General features: G+C 40.3%; 1 protein-coding gene and 1 pseudogene across 1 annotated transcript in view; one reads left to right on the top strand and one right to left on the bottom strand.

Moving 5' to 3' along the window:
* The window catches only part of UNC79 (unc-79 subunit of NALCN channel complex), a 214,070-nt gene that overhangs the window by 42,693 nt on the left and 152,563 nt on the right, over positions 1-18,814 (bottom strand). The window contains exons 34-39 of the mRNA XM_039884084.1: positions 17,592-17,708; positions 14,941-15,024; positions 9,713-9,815; positions 8,158-8,298; positions 5,451-5,489; positions 1-113 (exon numbers count right to left, since the gene is read on the bottom strand). Of these exons, the coding sequence (XP_039740018.1) occupies positions 1-113; positions 5,451-5,489; positions 8,158-8,298; positions 9,713-9,815; positions 14,941-15,024; positions 17,592-17,708 (597 nt within the window). The remainder of the gene's footprint in view (positions 114-5,450; positions 5,490-8,157; positions 8,299-9,712; positions 9,816-14,940; positions 15,025-17,591; positions 17,709-18,814) is intronic.
* Positions 10,217-12,479, top strand: LOC120619761 (26S proteasome regulatory subunit 10B-like; annotated as a pseudogene).

Here is an 18,814-nt window from a genome sequence, read left to right as displayed (position 1 = left end):
CTTTGATGGTGCTCTGGAACAGCTGCGGGAAGATGCCGTTGGGGGCCAGCTGGTGGAGGATGCAGCGCAGGAACTGCTTGGCCACTCCCGCTGCGTTGCCGGGAACCATCATGCTGGAATTGAATGGGGAAGGAAGAGACAGGGAATCGTGGATCAGGCAGCATGAGTGCAGGGATTTATTTAGAGTTCAGGCCTTTACACACCAATCCTCTTATGGAATACCTCATTGTCCCTTTCATCGGTGAGATGAAATAGTCTAACCACACAGAACCCTATTCACGATAAGTTTTTAGAAAGAGAAAACCAAGAAATGCCAGAGTCGTCCCAGACTAACTCCAGTCACCCCAGTATAGACATGAGGGTTCCAAGGCCAAAAGCAAATGTCACAAGTCCAGAGAATGGCCAAGTCAGGACTAGAACCCAGGATGAGGATTATCAGCAAGATCCTCCCACAAGGTGTCACTGGCTAAGGGAGAGGGCTGCTCTAAGGAAGAATGCAGGGAGGGAGATGTTCATTCCTATTGAGAGAGCCGGGAAGTTTGGGGTAGGGGGGTACCATCTGAGTTGGTACTTGTAAAAAGGACAGGATTTTGATACGTGCACTCTTCCTCTTTACCCTCTGTACTACCTCTGCATGTCAAAAGAGGGAGCCAAGAGATGATTACGTGGCCCTGTCCCTCAGACCAACGTATCAGAAAGGATGCTCCCAGAGTGATCAGGGAGTGAGTTAACAGAATGAAGGAACAGGAAATCAAAGGTCCCAAATAGATAGCTGGTAAAAAGTCTCTCTTCCCTAAACTGTTTCATTATGCCATGTCTACCCTGAAATGTTGGTTCAAGCTTGGAGGTCAAAAATGTTCTTCAGGAAGAAGAGACACCAAACTTACACAAACTTTTTCAAAAATTAGGGAAAGAGGGAATCCTTCCCAACTTATTTTATGAAGCTAGCATAGCTCTAAAAATAAAATCAGATAAAGTCTTTACAAAAAAAAAAAGGGGGGGGGAACAGAAAAGAAATGAAAAGAAAAAAGATTGATAGTCCTCGTGGACATTTCATCCAGCAACATATAAAAAGGATGACAGACCGTGACCAAATAGAGTTTATCTCAGGAATATAAGAATGATTTAATATTCAAAAACTAATCGGTGGGATTCGAAAAATTAAAGAATACAAGGCAAAAACTACAGTTATTTTAACAGAGAGAAAATGCATTTGAGAAAATTCAACATACATTCATGACAACATACATTCTCAGCAAACTAGAAATAGAAGGAAAGAAACATCCCGAATCTGATAAAGCTGTGAAACCCTATAATTAATAGCGAGATATCAAATGCTTTTCCTCTGAGAGCTCGCTTCTTTATTATTGCATTAGAGGTCCTGGCCATTCCGATATGGCATGGAAATAAAAAGAGCGAAGTGAAACTGTCACTATGTACAGATGTGATTTTTATATACAAATGCTTTTTAGATTCTTTAGATGATGTTCTATACCTTTAGATTCTAAAGAATCTAAAACGCAGCTACTACATTAGTTATTAGTTAAGTGAACTTAGCTTATTACATTACAATGTTAATACAAAAAAATCAGTTATGTATTTACATAACAGAAGCATGTTGCCATTAAAAAAAAATTGGGAAGAATACAGTTAACAAAAGATGTGCAAGCCCTCTATACTGAAAATCATAAAACATCTGGAGAGAAGCAAAAAAACTGAATGAAATGAGAATATACACCATGTTCATCAATTGAAGGACTCAATATTTTTATGTCAGTTAATCCCGAATTTATTTTTTTCCCAAAATTTTATTCTAAAATTTATATGGAAATGTGGAGAATCTAAGATATCTAAATCAATCTTCTTGAAAAAGATGACCAAAGTTGGAGGATTCACACTATCTGATTTCAAGATTAACTAGACAGCTATAGCGATCAAGACAGTGTGGTGCCAGCTTAAGGATCAACATATAGATCAATGGAATAGGACAGAGAGCCTTGAAATAGATCGACCTTAATATGTTTGTTTGATTTTAACAGATACCAAAATGTTCCAATGGGTAAAGCGAAAGTCATTTTTTTAAATGGTGCCGAAGCAACTGGTTATCTACATGGATAAAAAGGAATTTCAGCCCCTACCTCCTACCATACAAAAATTTAATTCGAGATATATAATATAAGTGCTAAAACCATAAAACTTTTAGAGGAAAACATTGGGGAATATCTTCTTGACTTGAGGGTAGGCAAAGTTTCCTTAGACAAACAACCAGAAGCATCATCATAAATGGTTTTAAATTTTTTAAATATTAGACTTTATCTAAATTAAAGACATCTCATCAAAATATACCATTAAGAAAAGGGATAGGCAAGCCCCAGACTGAGGGAAAATATTCCGAAAACATATTTAATAAAGGACTGGTATTCAAGATATATAAAGAAGTGCTATAACTCAATAATAAAAAGAAAAAAACAACTTAAAATGTACAAAAGATTTGAACAGACAACACAAAAGAAGATTTACAGAGGGTCATGAAGAACACTTGAAAAAAATACTCAACAGCATTAGTCGTCAGGGAAACGTCAATTAAAACTGTAGTGAGATATCCACTAGAATGTCTAAAATTAAAAAGACTAACACCACCAATTTGGGGCGAGGATGTGGAATGACCAGAAGGGTCATACATTGTTGTTGGAAATAAAGAAAGGCAGAACCGCTGGTCTTGTCTCACACAATCAGATACCTAGCCTGCAACCCAACAATTCCATTCCTAGGGATTTACCTGAGGGGGAAAAAAACATTTCTTTACAAATAGGCTTTTATAAAAATAGTCATAACAGCTTCATTCAGAAGAGACCAAAATTAGAAACAATCACATCCATCAATATGAACATGAATAAACCATGGGATACTACTCAGCTCTGAAAAAGAAACGAACTACTGATGCATGCGGCAGCATGGGTGAGTCTCAAAAACATGCTACGCAAAAGGAGCCAGACGCAAAAGCGCACGTACAGCATAATTCCGTTTATATGAAGCTCTGTAGTGGGAAAAAAATCACGACAGTGTTTGCCTCTGTGAGGGTAGAGGCTGACTGGGAAGGGGCATGAGGGAACTTTCTGGGGCTGATGGTGATGTTCTATACCTTAACAGGGGTCTGGGTTATGTAGGCATTTGCGTTTGCCAAAACTCAGTGAATATGCACTAAAGATACATGTACTTTCTTAGTTTTCTTTTGCATCAAGAGAAAAAACTGTGAACAAAATGGAGCTTTCGTTAATGATAACTTTACTGAAGAATATAGGAGGGAGTATGCTAATGTCTGAAATTTACTTTGAAATGCATCCAAAAATAAAATGACTTGATGGATGGGTAGAAGGATGGGCAGATGTGATAAAGCAAGTAAAGTGGTCATTGAGAATCTAGGTGAGAGGTATATGAGCGTTCACTATAAACTTCTTTCGAATTTGCAGTATGTTTAAAATTTTTCATAATAAAATGTTATGGAAAAAGTAAAAAAAAAAAAAACCAAGAAATTCTATGACTAAGTGAAGGATAAAAAGAAGAGCAACATCCCTAAAATGATAAGTTACAGAAGTGCAATGACGACGCCATGTCATATTTGCACGACTGGCTGAAGCTATGCTATCGCATACACTGTCACTTGGACCTCACGACAGATGCCTTTATGGCACACAAAAGTCATAGGTTAGTATCCTTTTATAGTTGAGAAAACTAAAGCAGAAAGATAAATGTGCCAAAGTCACGCACAGTATCTCCCGTGGTCCTTTCTCCCCACCTCAGCCAAAGTAACCTTTCTATATGCTACACTCGCACATATACGCACACCCCTCACTGCTTAAAAATCCTTTAATGACTTCTCACTGCTGATAGAAGGATGCTCGACATATTTAATGTGGTTTATAAGCATCGTACAATCTGGCAAGCCAATCTCAGCAGGAGCTTGCATCTCTGTGCTACCGCCACACTGGCCTTTTCATAGTTCCTCCTCTACACCATGTTCCTTTACCACCTCAGGGCCTTTGCACATGCTTTTCCCATGACTACTTGCACAGTTAAACCCAACTCATTTTTTCAGATCTTAGTTTAAATATTACTTCTTAAAGGAAGCCTCTCCCTCTTCTCCCCTTTACCACTACCCGGGCTGGATTAGGTCTGCCTGTCACACACCCACTCATCTAGGCATGCCACTCTAAGTAAATGGCACCCTCACCCACTCGGCCGTTCAGACCAAGACCTGGGAATCACTCTTACCTCCTCTCTTTCTCTCACACCTGACGTCCAATCTATCAGCAAATTCTATTGGCTCCACTTTCAAACTATTTCCTGACGATAGCCTTAATGTGGCCACTTCTCACTCCCTTAAACCAAGCATTCACGATCTCGCACCTGCAACACGGAAGTGGTCTCCAGTTTGGTTTTCCTGCTTCCGCTTTTGACCTATTTTCCTCCATGACCTGTTTTCAGCGCAGAAGCCAGAATGACCCTTCAAAACACAAGTCACATCACTCCTCACTCCCTGTTTCATTCAGTGGAAGCCGAACTCCTTACGATGGGCTGCTGGGCTCTCCCTGGCCTGGCCTCCCCACCGCCTCCCCCTTATCACCTCCGCCCATTCGTCCATGCCCATTCTGCTCCAGCCTGCATTAGTCTTGTTCCCCAAACACGTTAGGCATTTTCCTGACTTAAGGTCTTTGCGTTTGCGGCTTCCTCTGCCTGGAACATTCTTTCTATCGACTGTTGCAGGTTTTGTTCAAATACCACTTCCTCGGAGAGGCTGTCCTTGACCATTATATCTAAAATACTACCTCTAGTCGCTCTCTATCTCCTGGGCTTACTTGATTATTTCTCATAGAATTTAGCACTAAATGATATTAAATCACATTGTCGGTTTTCTTATTTGTTAATGTGCTTCGTGCCTGTCTCCTAATCTAGAATATAAGTTCTGTGAGAGCCGAGATTTGCCGTTTTGTTAACTACCATATCCGCAGCTCCTAGCGGTCACTCTGTAAACATTTATTGACTAAATGAATGTCTCACTTTTTTTTTGGTCGCAGAACTTAGCACTAGTTACATTTCTAAATTCGTGCAAATATTTTATTCACGTTTGCCTCCCAGATAGACCGGAAGCCCCGCGAGGGCAGGAATCATGTCAGTTTTGCCCCCAGGAGAAACCTAAGTATCTAGCATAGCTCCTGGTACAGAGTGGGCTGAAAAATACATATGGACTAAAATGAGCGAATGAGTGAGTGAATGAATAAATGAATGAATGAATGAAGGTATGAACAGAAAATGAACACGCGCTCTCCTGCAGCTGCGCCCGAACCCAACAGCATTCCTCCCAGGGTATATGCCAGGGCGTTCCAGAAATGGGATGAACGTGCACAAGAGAGAAGAGAGAAGTGAGGTTGAGGCTCACTGTAGGACCTTACCTCTCTGCCTGATTAGAGAAAGTGGTGCTGGACGCCAGTCTAGGAAAGAAAGCAAACAGAGTCACGTGATTACCTCGGGTTTCCACGATGAAATGAATGAGTGCTGCCACAGGACCCACTGTGGCTCCGGTTTAGATCCTGAGACCTGTCAAACTGTTGACAACTGCCCTGACCAGGAAAAGAGGGCCCATGCAGTGGTCAGTCTCCAGGGTCCAACGTAACCTCATCCCTGAGACCTGATTTCTGCATCAAATCGGATATTTCCATGGACATGCACACAGTTAAGTCAGTTTAATATCACCCAGCCAATCTACAAAATGGCTTCTGCAGCCAGGTTAGACGGAGAGCAGAAAAGCATTTGACGCAGTCCATCTCCATATTGACTCAGCTCAAAATTCATTTCTTTGTACGCAATTCCTGAAACCTAACCACAAACAAACCACAAATTGTAAAGGCCTCTATAAGATAGTAAAAGAGGTAATTGGAGTATTTGTCAGCTAGTTGTTGGGCTGAAAGGACATATTGAGAAATGTAGTAGGTTAAGTAATCAACATATAACACATAATTTTTGAAAAGTATAATTACATGGTCCTATGCACATGGAAATATCCCGTATGTATACAAGGAAAGAGCACGTGCTAAACCAGTGTTTAGAAAAACATGTCTTCATCAGCAAGATATTGAAGAAACAAAGGGAATGCTACAAATTTATTTGCTTTAGACAACAAGAGAGTGAGCTTAGCCAAGATCGCCTTTGGAGAAGAACAGAAGGCCCAACAATCGCTAACCCCAGACACCATGCCCATTTGCTTTGGTCACGGGCCCTCTCATGCTAATGACACTACAGGGAACAAACACCGGCAAATGAAATAAACAGTAATTAAGGGTGCAGCAAATGTGATCTTGAAGCCTGTACCTAGAAAAAGGGGTGGGCAGATCTTAAGTAGAGAGCGCAGTACAAAGTCGCATGGGGCGGCTTGGGCGCTCAACGAAAGGCTTACACTGAAGTTACATACCTTTAGATCACCTGGAAATAGCTCCTATGGGACGAGCATAAATAAACCAAGTGTCCGTACGTCTACATTCCCTCAAGTTGAAATGAGTTGTGTGAAGAAGCCCTGAGTCGCGGGACGGCTGAACCTGTTCTTTTGGCGAGTCCGGTGGTTAGGCTTACGCTGCTGAGAATTCCGGAAGCTCGCTTTAAATGTTCTCTCCCTGTCTCTTGCTAGGCTATCTAAAGAAGGGGAAGATTTAAATATATGTATGTGAAGTATGTAAAAATGTATCTGCTGCTGTTTTTTTCTCCTTTGTTTTTCTTCGAAGCTCCTGTATTTCCATCCTAACAGTTGGCAATGCCCAAACATGGTTTATTCTCTCTTAATGTTAAAACAAAAACAAGACAAAAACATAACAAAATAATAAAACCCTTCTATATATCGATTATAACTTAGATTAGCTATTTCAAGGACATGGTAACAGATCAGAACAAGAATTCCATCTGTTCTAAAACCGAGAAGTATTGACAGTAGGAATCGTGACCATGAATTAATAAAAACTCTCCATTCCACATATACTGCTGCTAGTTGGTACAAATTTTATTCCATAATTATTAGGATTAGGTTAAAATCAAGGGCTTAAATGAAATAATTCGTCTTTTCTTATCTGTCCATCTCTTCGTGTTCATTGCTTATTTTTCATATTGGCTATTTCTAAGTATGGAAGGTAAAATGGTTACGCCATCTCTGACCACATTACTACGGATACTACAGAAGAGCTGGAGGAGGGGAGTTAAGGAAGTCATAGATTTTTGCGGTCAAGGGATTTTTAATGTTTTCCTGTTTGTCTTTACACTGAAATCATCTATAGCACTTACCACTTAGTCACATCCTATCTTAGGGCTACCCAGTTATCTGACGCATCACTGTCCTCTTCAACGACTAAGTCACAAAACACTTGAGGGCAAGAGCTAGGTCTGATGCCACAGCCTGAAGCACCTGGCTTTCTGCCAGCGCAGACTGAAAATGTAATGCATCCATGTCAAATTTAATTTAAGTCAATCCTCTCCTATAAGCTGTGCATGCTAGGACTACAATTTGTTACAAATTTGAACTTTATTTAAATCTTTTAAATACATCGCTTTTCTTCTAAATGGAAGTTTCCTTACATGAAAATTTTCAAAGCTGCTAAGTTTAATCTTCCTTCGGTCGGGCTAAAGGCCTTGTTCCTGAAAAGTGTGCATCCGTCCTTGTTCTGATCAGAATTATGAATGCTACATTTCCACTTATCCCCTCACATGACAATGCCCCAAGATTACGAAATGCCTAGGGAACCTATCTTAAAACAGATAGAGAGAGATAACAATAATAATATCTAAAACATATAAAGCGTTTACTCTGAGCTCCGCACAGTTCTGAGCACCGTTACAGATGTTAGCTCATGTAGTAATAGAGAACAACAGAGGGTAGTTTCTTTAGTGCATCTTCCTCTAGCTCCGCTTGGACACTGTGACTCGTGACCCTACACAGTGGGGGAATTCGACCAAGCGTTTGGTCCATTCAGTTTTTAAAATCAGTCTGAGTTGATCCCACAAATACCAAGCACTGATAAGGTTAATGAATGTCTGAACTTTTGAACAGGTAGTTTTTGCTTCTAGATATAGATCGAATAAGGCTCCTTCCTCCCAAACAGAATGGAAGCTGACATTCACCTTCCCACAGACTGCATGATATCCAGCAACAGCGGGGCCGCCAAGTCTGGGCTTAAGTGAATGAAAGTGGAGAGGACCACGATGGCCAGGCCAAGGGTTTCCTCGTCATATTCTTCGAGGATGGCTCCACAGTCGTGGCATCTGCAATGAAAACAGAGGAACGTTTTCCACGAAAGCTGGCAATGGTTTCCAGATATAAAAAGTACATACAGCCGTTTCTGGTGAGTCTTGGAAAAGTCCCCAAAAGGCGGTCAGAAGTCTCGTTCCAACAATAAATATGAGACTCCAATGGCCCTCACCATACACACAGAAACAGTGCACATGCAGAGACTGGGAAGGTTCCTTTGATCACTGAAAACAGTCTTTCGACTCACCAGCATCCAGCCTATACATGAATTACTGCTCCCTTTACAGCGAGTGCCAACTGGACTAACAGTTCGAAGCTTCTGGTCGAGGGATTTTTATGCATCATGAAATTACTGCTAAAGATAGTCAGAAACTAGATACTTTTTTCATTCGTTGAAATTAAAAATGAAAAATGCCTAGACCAAATGGAAGCTTTCTTAAACTTTCAGATTAAAATATATCCTACTCATGGGGGAGAGATGGGGTCGTAAAGTCCCAAGAACACTTGGGTCACCTCTACTGGGAAGCCTCACTGGCCCAAGGGGATCTCTCCAAACCTGAAATCATTCTTTATCACACTCAGTGAACAAGGCTTTATGTACGAGGCAGCTCAGAGTATGAAATACAGAAGAAAGGATCCCAGTCCCTAAGGAACTCACAATCTACTACGAAACTAACAACTAAACGATTAAAACAGCCTGTGATAAGTGGTAGAATAGAGAGATGCATCAGATGCTACAGAAACATGGAGAATAGCATGCTTAATGCTGCCTTGCGGAACCAGGGAATCTTTGCCTTAAGCCGAGTCTCGAAGCCTAAATAGGAGTTTACCGGGCAGAGGAAGTACAGAGAGAAGGCGGGGTACCTGTGAAACCACAGAGGAGGGGAGCCATGAGGCATGCTCTGGAGGAGGAGAGAGGCTGGGGAAAGACTTCCCGCGGAGGAGAAGTCTTTGCAATCTACAGAGCCTTTTATAAACTAAGGACTGGGCTTCATCCTATAAAAACTTCAGGGATCTTGAAGGCTGACAAACCCAGAGATGACATAACCAGTTTGAGTTTCGGAGAACGGATTCTGCTGGCAGGAGGGGAGTAAGGATCAAGTCTCAAACTTAGTCCCATCCTAACAATTTGAATCTTCTGGTTGCGAGATTTTATCTGTGTGAAATTCTTGCTAGGAATAATCCGTAAGTGGATATTATTTGCATTCGTCCAAATTACAAAAAAATGCTTTGGTATAAACGAAAGCTGCCCATATGATACTGTGTTTCTAGAAACGAATGCACACCAACACTTATGGCTGCAGCCATGTGAGGAACAAATTATGACTTAAAGCATAGTATGCCTCCTCTCTGATGCTTTCTCATAACTGCAATGAGAAAATCTCAGATTCTGTAAACGAGGTGAGGAAAATAACTGCGTGAGCTTACTTGTCAGTCATCACCGTTGGCTGCTCGTCTGTGAATTCTTCGGGAGCTGGCACAAACATACTGACGATACTGGGTGCCGACAGCAGGCTGGATTTAGTGGCGCCTGAGTAAGCAGCAAAGGAACAACTGGTGAATACAGATCTGTTCTGGGGGCCAGGAAAAGACCCATTCTCCTCTTAGAAATCCTCTAAAGATCACATTCACAACAACGATGTGACGTGGACAGCCCAAACAGCATTACGAAAACCCTCAAGAGTAAAACGACTTCAAGAGAGATTGTGATTTGTTTCTCTCGTGTGGTTTTCAGAGTTAGACTCTTATCTCTCCCTTTGCTTCTTGACCTTGAAAAAAACAGAAGGAGTTCAGGTGCTAACAGGATACTAGGACAAAGATGAAAAAAGGGGGAAATCTATTCAAGGGTCTCCTAAATGAATTACGACCCTTATTTGTTAGTCATAAATGAAAGCTGACCATATGATAGATAGTATGCTTCTAAAATCGCAAATGTATACCAACACTAAAATGTTGCGAATGTGGGAACGGAAGAAGAACCCAGAACTCCAGACACCCAAGTAAGGGGAGATGTTTGAGCTAAGACATATCAGGATGGTTTTCAACTTTGGAAATTAATATTATAAGCCCCAAAGCAGAAGACTTCATTTTTCAAACTGAAATATTTAAGAATGAAATATCAAGTGTTCCAAAGGAGCCATCAGTGTCTTCAGCCGATCAATGTCACACAGTTTAAAACTGTGGGTTTTGATGCCTTCAGAGAAATCTGAGGCAGGAATCTCGGCAACATGCTCTAGTGATGAGTAAATTCAGAGTCAGGAGACCACTCTCCGTTAAGAGAGCCATTGGTGCTGGACAGATTTTCCAGGAATGAGGAAATAAGGCACTCCAAGAAGAATCCCAAAGTGACAATCCAGAATAATGCCCTGCTCAACAAAGTAATAATGATTTTGAGTTCTTTGAAGAGGAAAGAAGGTAGGAAAACCCAACGGTCACTAAAGAGTCTGTTTCTCATCGAGGAACCAGTAACTTGGTGCCCAGAAACAGAACAATGCCGTATGATCTTTTCTTAAATGATTCAGAGAATTGGTTTCTAAAGGGATCGACATAAAAATTTTAGAAACCTAGCCAAGTGGGCAATACGTTTCAATCTGAGGGAGGAAAAAAAATGGTATGGAACCCTTTGAAGAGTCAAAATGCTGTCAGGCTATATACATACTCCCTCGTTGGATCAAAGGCTACAAAATGTGGTTATGAGACATTTGAGATCTACAGACCCAGAAGGCAAAGGAAAGTATCTGAAAATATCTTTATGTCATTTCCAAAGATCCTAAAAGGGAATTCAAATTTTACTATACTATATTTACCAATTGTCTCTGAGATACCACTCCTTCCGAATCGTACCCAAGTGTATCATCAAAAAAGTTCTCCAACTGTTTTCATAAAGATGTGACTTGGGCTTTCCAGGCGTGAAAATGGCCCAGTCTGGCCCAGTGAGAGGACAATTAAAAAACTGACCGAGCAATATGAAAAGTCTGAAAATGACCCAATGGCCCTACAAAGTGTTGAACAGATTGTGGGTAAAGTACTTAAGCAATTAAATGAAGAAAAAATTACCATAAAGCTACAAATAAACCAAGATATGTTGCAGGTTGTCGTCAACGGCTTGACGAAAATAAGCTGAAGCCAGGATGTGACCACACTCTCATGAGATACTTGCCAAGAAAGGTGGGTCCACTGGCTTACAACATGTCTCACGAAGACCCCAGGATGTTTCTTATTCTGAGATTAAAGGGCCATCAGAACAGAATTAAGAGAGGTGATAGAATTATGTCTTACAAACCCAGAATTCTTCCAGAGTATAGGAATAATAACTCCAAATGGCTTTTTGCTACATGGACCACCAGATACAGGAAGAAAAAACGCTCTTGGCACGAACTGTTGCTAGGCAACTGGACTGCAATTTCTTAAAGGCTGTATCTAGTTCTAGTGTAGATAAGTACATTGCTGAAAAGTGCTAGTTTGATCAGAGAAATGTTTAATTATGCCAGAGACCATCAACCATGCATCATTTTCATGGATGAAATAGATGCTATTGGTGGTCGTCGGTTTTCTGAGGGTGCTTCTGCCTATTGATAGAGAACTTTCATGAAGTTACTGAGTTAAATGGATGGACTTGATACTCTACATCGGGGGTCCCCGACTCCTGAGCCATGAACGGGTATCGGTCCATGGAACTGGGCTGCACAGCAGGAGGTGAGCGGCAGGTGAGCAAGTGAAGCTTCTTCTGTATCTGCAGCCGCTCCCTAGCACTAGCATCACCGCCTCAGCTCCACCTCAGACCACCAAGCATTAGATTCTCATGGTGCCAAAAAGGTTGGGGACTGCCGCTCTACATAGAATTAAAATGAGCATGGCTACAAACCAACAGATACACTGGATCCGGTTTTGCTTCATCCAGGAAGATTAAGATACAAAACTACATATTGATTTACCAAACGAACAAGCGAGATTAGATATACTGAAAATCCAAGCAGGCCCCATTACAAAGCATGGCGAACTAGATTATGAAGCAATTATGAAGCTTTCAGAGGGCTTCACTGGAGCAGAGTTGAGAAGTATTTGTGCTGAAGCAGGTGGGTTTCCCATTTGTGCTTATCATGATTTTGTGGTACAGGAAAACTTCATGAAAGTAGTCAGAAAAGTGCCTGATTTTAAGAAGCTGGAGTCTAAATTGGACTACAAACCTGAGTGATTTACTGTAAGGATTCTGATGGCTGGATTTTGATACAGTGATTTACTGTAAGGTTTTGATTAGCTTACTGTAAAAATAAAGGAAAACAATGTATGTCTTGGCAATGATCTCATTAAAAGCATATGAATAAAAATATGTATCAACAATATCATAAAAATTGGGAATTCAGTAATTCTGTTTTTAATATTGGTACAGAAGAAATCTGTGTATTTGTTAATGTTGCATTGACTGCAGACGTTAAAAAGACAAGTACGTTGTAGCTTTTAGTATTTGCTGTGTGAGCATCTAGTAAACATTGAAAATGGTTTCAGATAGTAGTACGAAAGAGCATTTCTTATGACTTATTTTATATCATTGTTTTCCTCATCCTAAATAGTTGAATAAAATCTGTTTGATTCAGTTCTTCAGGAAAAAAAAGATGTAGCTTGGAGGGGAAGCAACAGTATTTAACATAAGCATTAGTATAAGTTGATTAATTATAGAAAAGGCAAGAACTATGCCAAGGTAAAAGAAGATATGATTAATTATTAAACAGTAAGGTAAACAACATAAAGTTGCTTCAAGAAACCAAAACACAGAAAGTTTAAAGTTAATACTTGACATTTCTTGAACATTGACAGAATATGTCTACCGGATGCCAAAATGCCTGTGCTTAAAAGTGGAAAAATTCATCCCATAAGATACATGGTGATATATACACAGTCTTACTAGAAACATAAAAAACTGATTTAAAAAAAAAAAAAATCTGAATCAAGACCTTCTGAAGATTCCTTATACTTGAAACTTATTATTAAAAAAAATTAAAAGATTACTACTGCCTACTACTATTAAATGAAAATCATAATTCAAGTCAAGAAAAAGGAGGGAATCAAAGTCATTTGGGAGGTTTCGAGCCAATCATTACCCAATACAAATGCCAAGGAACAAGTATTTTTGACAACAGCGTTGCGAAGTTGTTTTTCATATGACAACATAGAATGTGTGATGCGGTATTCATGGTAGTCATCTACAAAAGCAGATAGGCTAAGTTAGTGGGCATTGGCCCCATAGGGAAACATTAGCTGAATCAATGGACTTCTGAATACTGCTAATGACATGGGAACAAAGAGTAATCTACAAAGAGAAGGTGGGAAATGCAAAAGGGAAGCCACAGACCTCAGCTAGCTTTTGTTACAGCTGAGTCACAACTAAGTCAGCACCGTTAAAGGCAGTCTCGTTAACCCCCCGTGTCGGCAACACTTCTGATGCCACCACTCCTGGTTCCCCCACTGAATATTCGAAGTGCACGCTATATGGAACTAGGAACCGAAATAGAAACTTCTTAGAATAGAGAGGGGACCTCCTCCAAGGCCCAATTTCAAAGCTGGAAATGTTGACAAAAGCCACTTTGGACATCTTAGAGATAAGAGAAAGTATAAAGGTGTTGGTTTGTCTCCAAGCACGCAAGCACATATCAGTCCCCGAGCTGTGTCAATGGACTCTTCAGTTGACTGTGAAAGATTCACTTTCTGTCTTCATTCTCATGACCTCATTCTATTCTTGCTGCTACTGTGCTACTAGATCATGGACAAGTACCAGAGTTTATTCGATCACCATGATTTCTGCTCATCAAAGCTTTCCTAGGCCCATAAATGAGAAGAGTCTCATCTCATCAGATACAGAGGCTAAAATCGCTACTCACGGCCAAATGAACGTTAGTGAAAGCTAGAGATGAACATCCCCTCATTCCTACAGAAAATTAGAAGAGCGATACCGTCCAGAATAGTAAGTCTGCTTGATTTAAGGGACTAGCTACAAGATGTGGTCATAATTCATTTTTAGCTTTTTGTTTTTTACAAATAATAGGTTAACCTGCTTTCTGAATTAAAAAAAAATGAACAAAAATAATGATTAACTAGTCATGAGATGAATTTTTAAAACGCACATCCTGATGATCTTAGCACAGATTTATTCTCACCTTGCTCCTACAAGCAGCATGAAGTTGTGTATATTCTGTGCAATTCGGATAGCTGAAAGGAAGCTATTCGTCTATGATCTCAGCATTGTAAAGGATGGCAGATAAGCTGGATCATGCTCAGAGAAGACACAGGGAGACAGGGAAAACTGATACATATCGGGAGGAACACCAAAGGACCCGGGGATGCGTGGTCTGGCAAAGACTGAAGGAATGAGCAATGAGCGGCTATTTTCAAAGGTCTAAAAAATTATGTGAGAGAGACTAGACTTGCTTTGTGTGGCCCCAACGGTTAGAAAGTCACTGTAAGAAAGAACTTTCTGTTGGTCACGATCACAGAGGAGGCGCCATGCATGCCCACTCACCCCACAAGCATGTGAGCAAAGGCCGGAGCCACTTCATGTTGCTGCTAAAGGAGAGATTTTAGCACCTGCTGGGTGACTCGGTGATTGACAGGTACAGTTTCTTTCGGTTTCTTACTATCTGAGAGTCTGTGACTCGACTCACCTCTCATTCTCAATGGCTGTCCCTCCAGGTCAGGGTTTAGGCACATTGGCACATTACATTGGCGTTTCCCGGGCTGTATCTGTTCTGTGGATAAATAGGGCATTTCAGTCTTCAATGAGGTCAATTTAGCACAATTCATAATACAAAGAATTTAACCGATAATCTCTTGGGGTCGTTTTCTTTTTTTTGGTTATTGTCATTGTTGATAATTAACATTTACAGGACACACGCTGGGTTTTAGGGTAGGGCTGCTTGGGATTTCACTACAAACCTGCCATTCGGGTATATGAAATGCTGTTGAAAGCAGGAGAGTACCTAAAACCATCCAAAAGAGTCCAGATTCTCTACCACCACTCCCCAAAAAGCTCAAATTCCATATCTCTTGACATGAAATGAAAAAAATGAAAAGCTAAAGTCATGGCCATAAAAAAAAAATGTTTTATGCAAATCAAATCCATAAGTGATCGTTTCGGACAATGGCCTGAATGGTCATACAGAAAACATGTGGAACTGGTAGCAAGGAAATGACAGGTGCTGACTGAGGGCTGCGAAACGGGAATAAGGGGTAGAGGCAGATATGGAGGAGCGGTGCTTCGGGAACATTTGTTTCATATGAAGATGAGGCAAAGAAGCATCCACCAGATATGCGCAGACGGACAGAGAAGAGGCAGGTGCTCTGTGGTCCAGCAGGTGCATGCTGAGGTGAATGGACCATGTTTTTAGACTGCCTTTCTCAGTGTGTCTCTATAACTAGATCTACTCTTTTGAAGACTAGTGAGTCACTGAATTAACATATGTGGTATGACGTGACATGCCACCAAACCCTGAATGACACATTCATTGACTCTCCTCTGGTCTTAGATTTGAGGAAAACTTTTTATGCCACTAATAAAAACAAGAATATCGAGATGATGTTCTAGTTGGACTTGGTGATTAGAGAACCAACTTGGAGGATGGAAAACAAGCCCAGGAAAACTCAAGGGAAAAAAAAAAAATCAGACAGCATGTGAATGGTAAGTATTAAATGAGAAAGCAGAGTGACATGAACAGGCTGAAGTTTGGTTGAAAAATGAAAAATTCAGTTAAATGGGTTATTTGGCATCATGTAGTTTTTTTAGATTAAAATCTGGATTGAAAATTGAAATCTATTTGCCTTTTTATAACTCTACTGAGTCAATCAAACTGGGTTGGTAATTGTTGCCGGAATCAAAAACGGTTAGCTTTGGCTGAGCTGCTTGCTACAGAAAACAGCCGTATGGTAAAAATACTCTTTGGAGCCCCAGGTCAACCTAACAAAAGCTGGGTGTTTAATTATTAAAGAACTAATCAAACAAAAGCTTTCATTCTCAGTTCCTTATACAGCTTCATCTCAGTAAAGAGAGAAACAAAGTCCTCTTTGGCGTGGACAGAAAGATTTCGCCCAAACCTAGTAAACTCTTGAGGCTGGTTATCTGATGTCTCTTTCTCCTTGTCTCTCTTACCTGTTGGCTTTTGGCCATTTCATTACTCACTACCACTTATCACTAAAAGGAAGAAAAAAACACTAAACCTTTAAAATATTAAGAATCCTTACAAAGGCCAGGAGAGATGAAACTATTTGTTAAATGTATTATTGGATATAGTGTGAGGAATTCAGTTATCTAGACAGGGTTTTTTTTAAAGAACAATGGAGGAAAATAAGGTGAAATGTATGTAAATATTATGGTTCTGAAAAAATAATATCTCAAGATTATTATTTTTATCATTATAATTATTAGCCATAATGAAAATTCTTAAAATAATCTCATGTAACTACAGCCGGAAAGTACCAACCAAGGTACTAAAACAGCCCCGGCCACGTATCGGCCCCCAGAGCACAGTGACAAACCCTGACAGTTTCATCGTGCATGTGTGCTGCAAAGTGCTTGCACGTGTATAATCTTGCAATCCAAATGACCCATTTAATTAAAAAAAAGCAAACAAAAAGGAAAAGCAGGCACTCAAAGGAGCAGGACTGTGACGGTACTACGGGCTTGAGAAAGTAGGACATGTGCAGAACGCGATAACCAGGTTTAGAAAATGCGGAGTGAGCATGTTTAAAATAGATGTGTCATGGCAGTCGATTCTTACTTTTAAATTGAGGTTAGATGCAGTCCCATCGTATAAGCATGAGGGTATGCGGCTGCAACCTGGTGACCCTGCTGACTAAAACACAGAGCTCATATTCCCAGACCTACCGGCAGATCGTGACGTCACTAAGCTGCAGTGGTCATTATTATAACTATTCATATTTCCTTAGTTTTGGTACTTTACAGTTTACAAAACAGACGACTGATGATCTTGTGTTTTGTTTTGTTAATCTGTATCATGAAATCATAGTTCCATTCCCTCCTTTATGCATTTACATCATTTAACTCCCAGATACATAAACTAATATCTGGAATCTGGTCTTAGAGGAAAAAAAAAAGAGTTGGATCGGCCTAGGTGGAAGAACAGGTGCCTCTGGAACACTTGGAAAGTTTAAAGAAACTCATAAATTAGGTTTTTAAAAAATTATTTGAACCACAGAACACGAGAGAAAATCGATTCCTTAAAAAGGGAGCAGAGGGGACATAAAGAACGTGGCATTAGCTAATCGGAGAGGTAAAACAAGAAGAAAAGGCTTGACCCACCAGTGTCCCAGTTGCTGATGTTATGGGGGGCGCTAGACTGATGCTCCAGCTGTCGCTTCATTAACTGGCTCATTGTCAGAGCTCCCAAGGATCCCCTTTTCATCTGCCTATACTGAGCTATATGGAGGAAATTAGGAGATGATTACTAGGGAGAATTGACTTCCACAGCACACAAAGGCTCTACACACCCATATAGAATATTAATTGAAACTTCATCAGCTACCCGTAATTGTTTGGTAAATTGTATGCTTCTGTCCAGATGAGAAACTAAGGTACTACTATGCTATTCAAGTGCCTTTCTCCACTCAATGAAGAAACAGTACCTTTGAGCACTGATCTGTAGCCTGTAAACCTTTATCCCAGTTACGACGATGTGATTATTGTCATTTACTTTTCTATTTATATACTTTGCCTTGTTCCAAAAAGGATTTAAGACAGGTAATATTTTGAATTTATAGCTTAACTTTCTTTAATGGAGCTGTGAATAGTTCCAGTCTCCATTCCGTTCTCTGAGTTCCTCGTGTGTGTGTGTGTGTGTGTGTGTGTGTACACACATATTTTGGAGTAGGATGACACATATCGACCCCAATTTGGGGAGAGAAATTGAAGCAAATAAAATTATGTTACTTTGAACTAACCAGCAAATGAGGTGGTCATAAAACCAAAACATGCTGACTCAAAGTCAATGCTGTTTTCAATCTCTGTAACAGACTCTGCCTACTGTTTGAAAAAAACGTGAATCAAATAACATTCCAGAGTGTATTTTAGTACGCATCTTTGTTTTAGAAAATAGTGGTAACATTTTTATCCCACAATTAGGAATTCACAAATATCCCACCAATGAAATGCCAAGTTAGAAGCATTTCCAAACCAGAAAAACAGTGAAAAACACTTCTGCCAGCAGACAGCTGAGTGAGAAAGCCACCTGCCCCACAACTTCCTATTCCTCTACTAGTGGTCACACCAATCCCTGCCACCAGCCCAGGGAGAAAGACAGAGCATCGCTGATGTATCCTTTCTACATGATCCCATATACCGGGATATTTGAGAAATTGTGGTTCTTTGCTCTCTTTTAAGGACAATTTCAGAATCTGAAGCTCTAAACTACACAGCCTACAAGGGGATGGTAGAGAGTGGAATGACTGTATGGCCCCAAAAAGCCTCGAATGTTACACACAGGTGGGCAATCATGATACCGAGGTAGCAACTTGGTGTGATATGAA

The sequence above is a fragment of the Pteropus medius genome, unplaced genomic scaffold (genome assembly GCF_902729225.1).
Source record: "Pteropus medius unplaced genomic scaffold, Ma_sr-lr_union100, whole genome shotgun sequence".
In the NCBI taxonomy this organism is placed as follows: Eukaryota; Metazoa; Chordata; class Mammalia; order Chiroptera; family Pteropodidae; genus Pteropus; species Pteropus medius.
The sequence above is the reverse complement of the archived record's forward strand: the minus strand, read 5'-3'. Positions and strand labels throughout refer to the sequence as shown.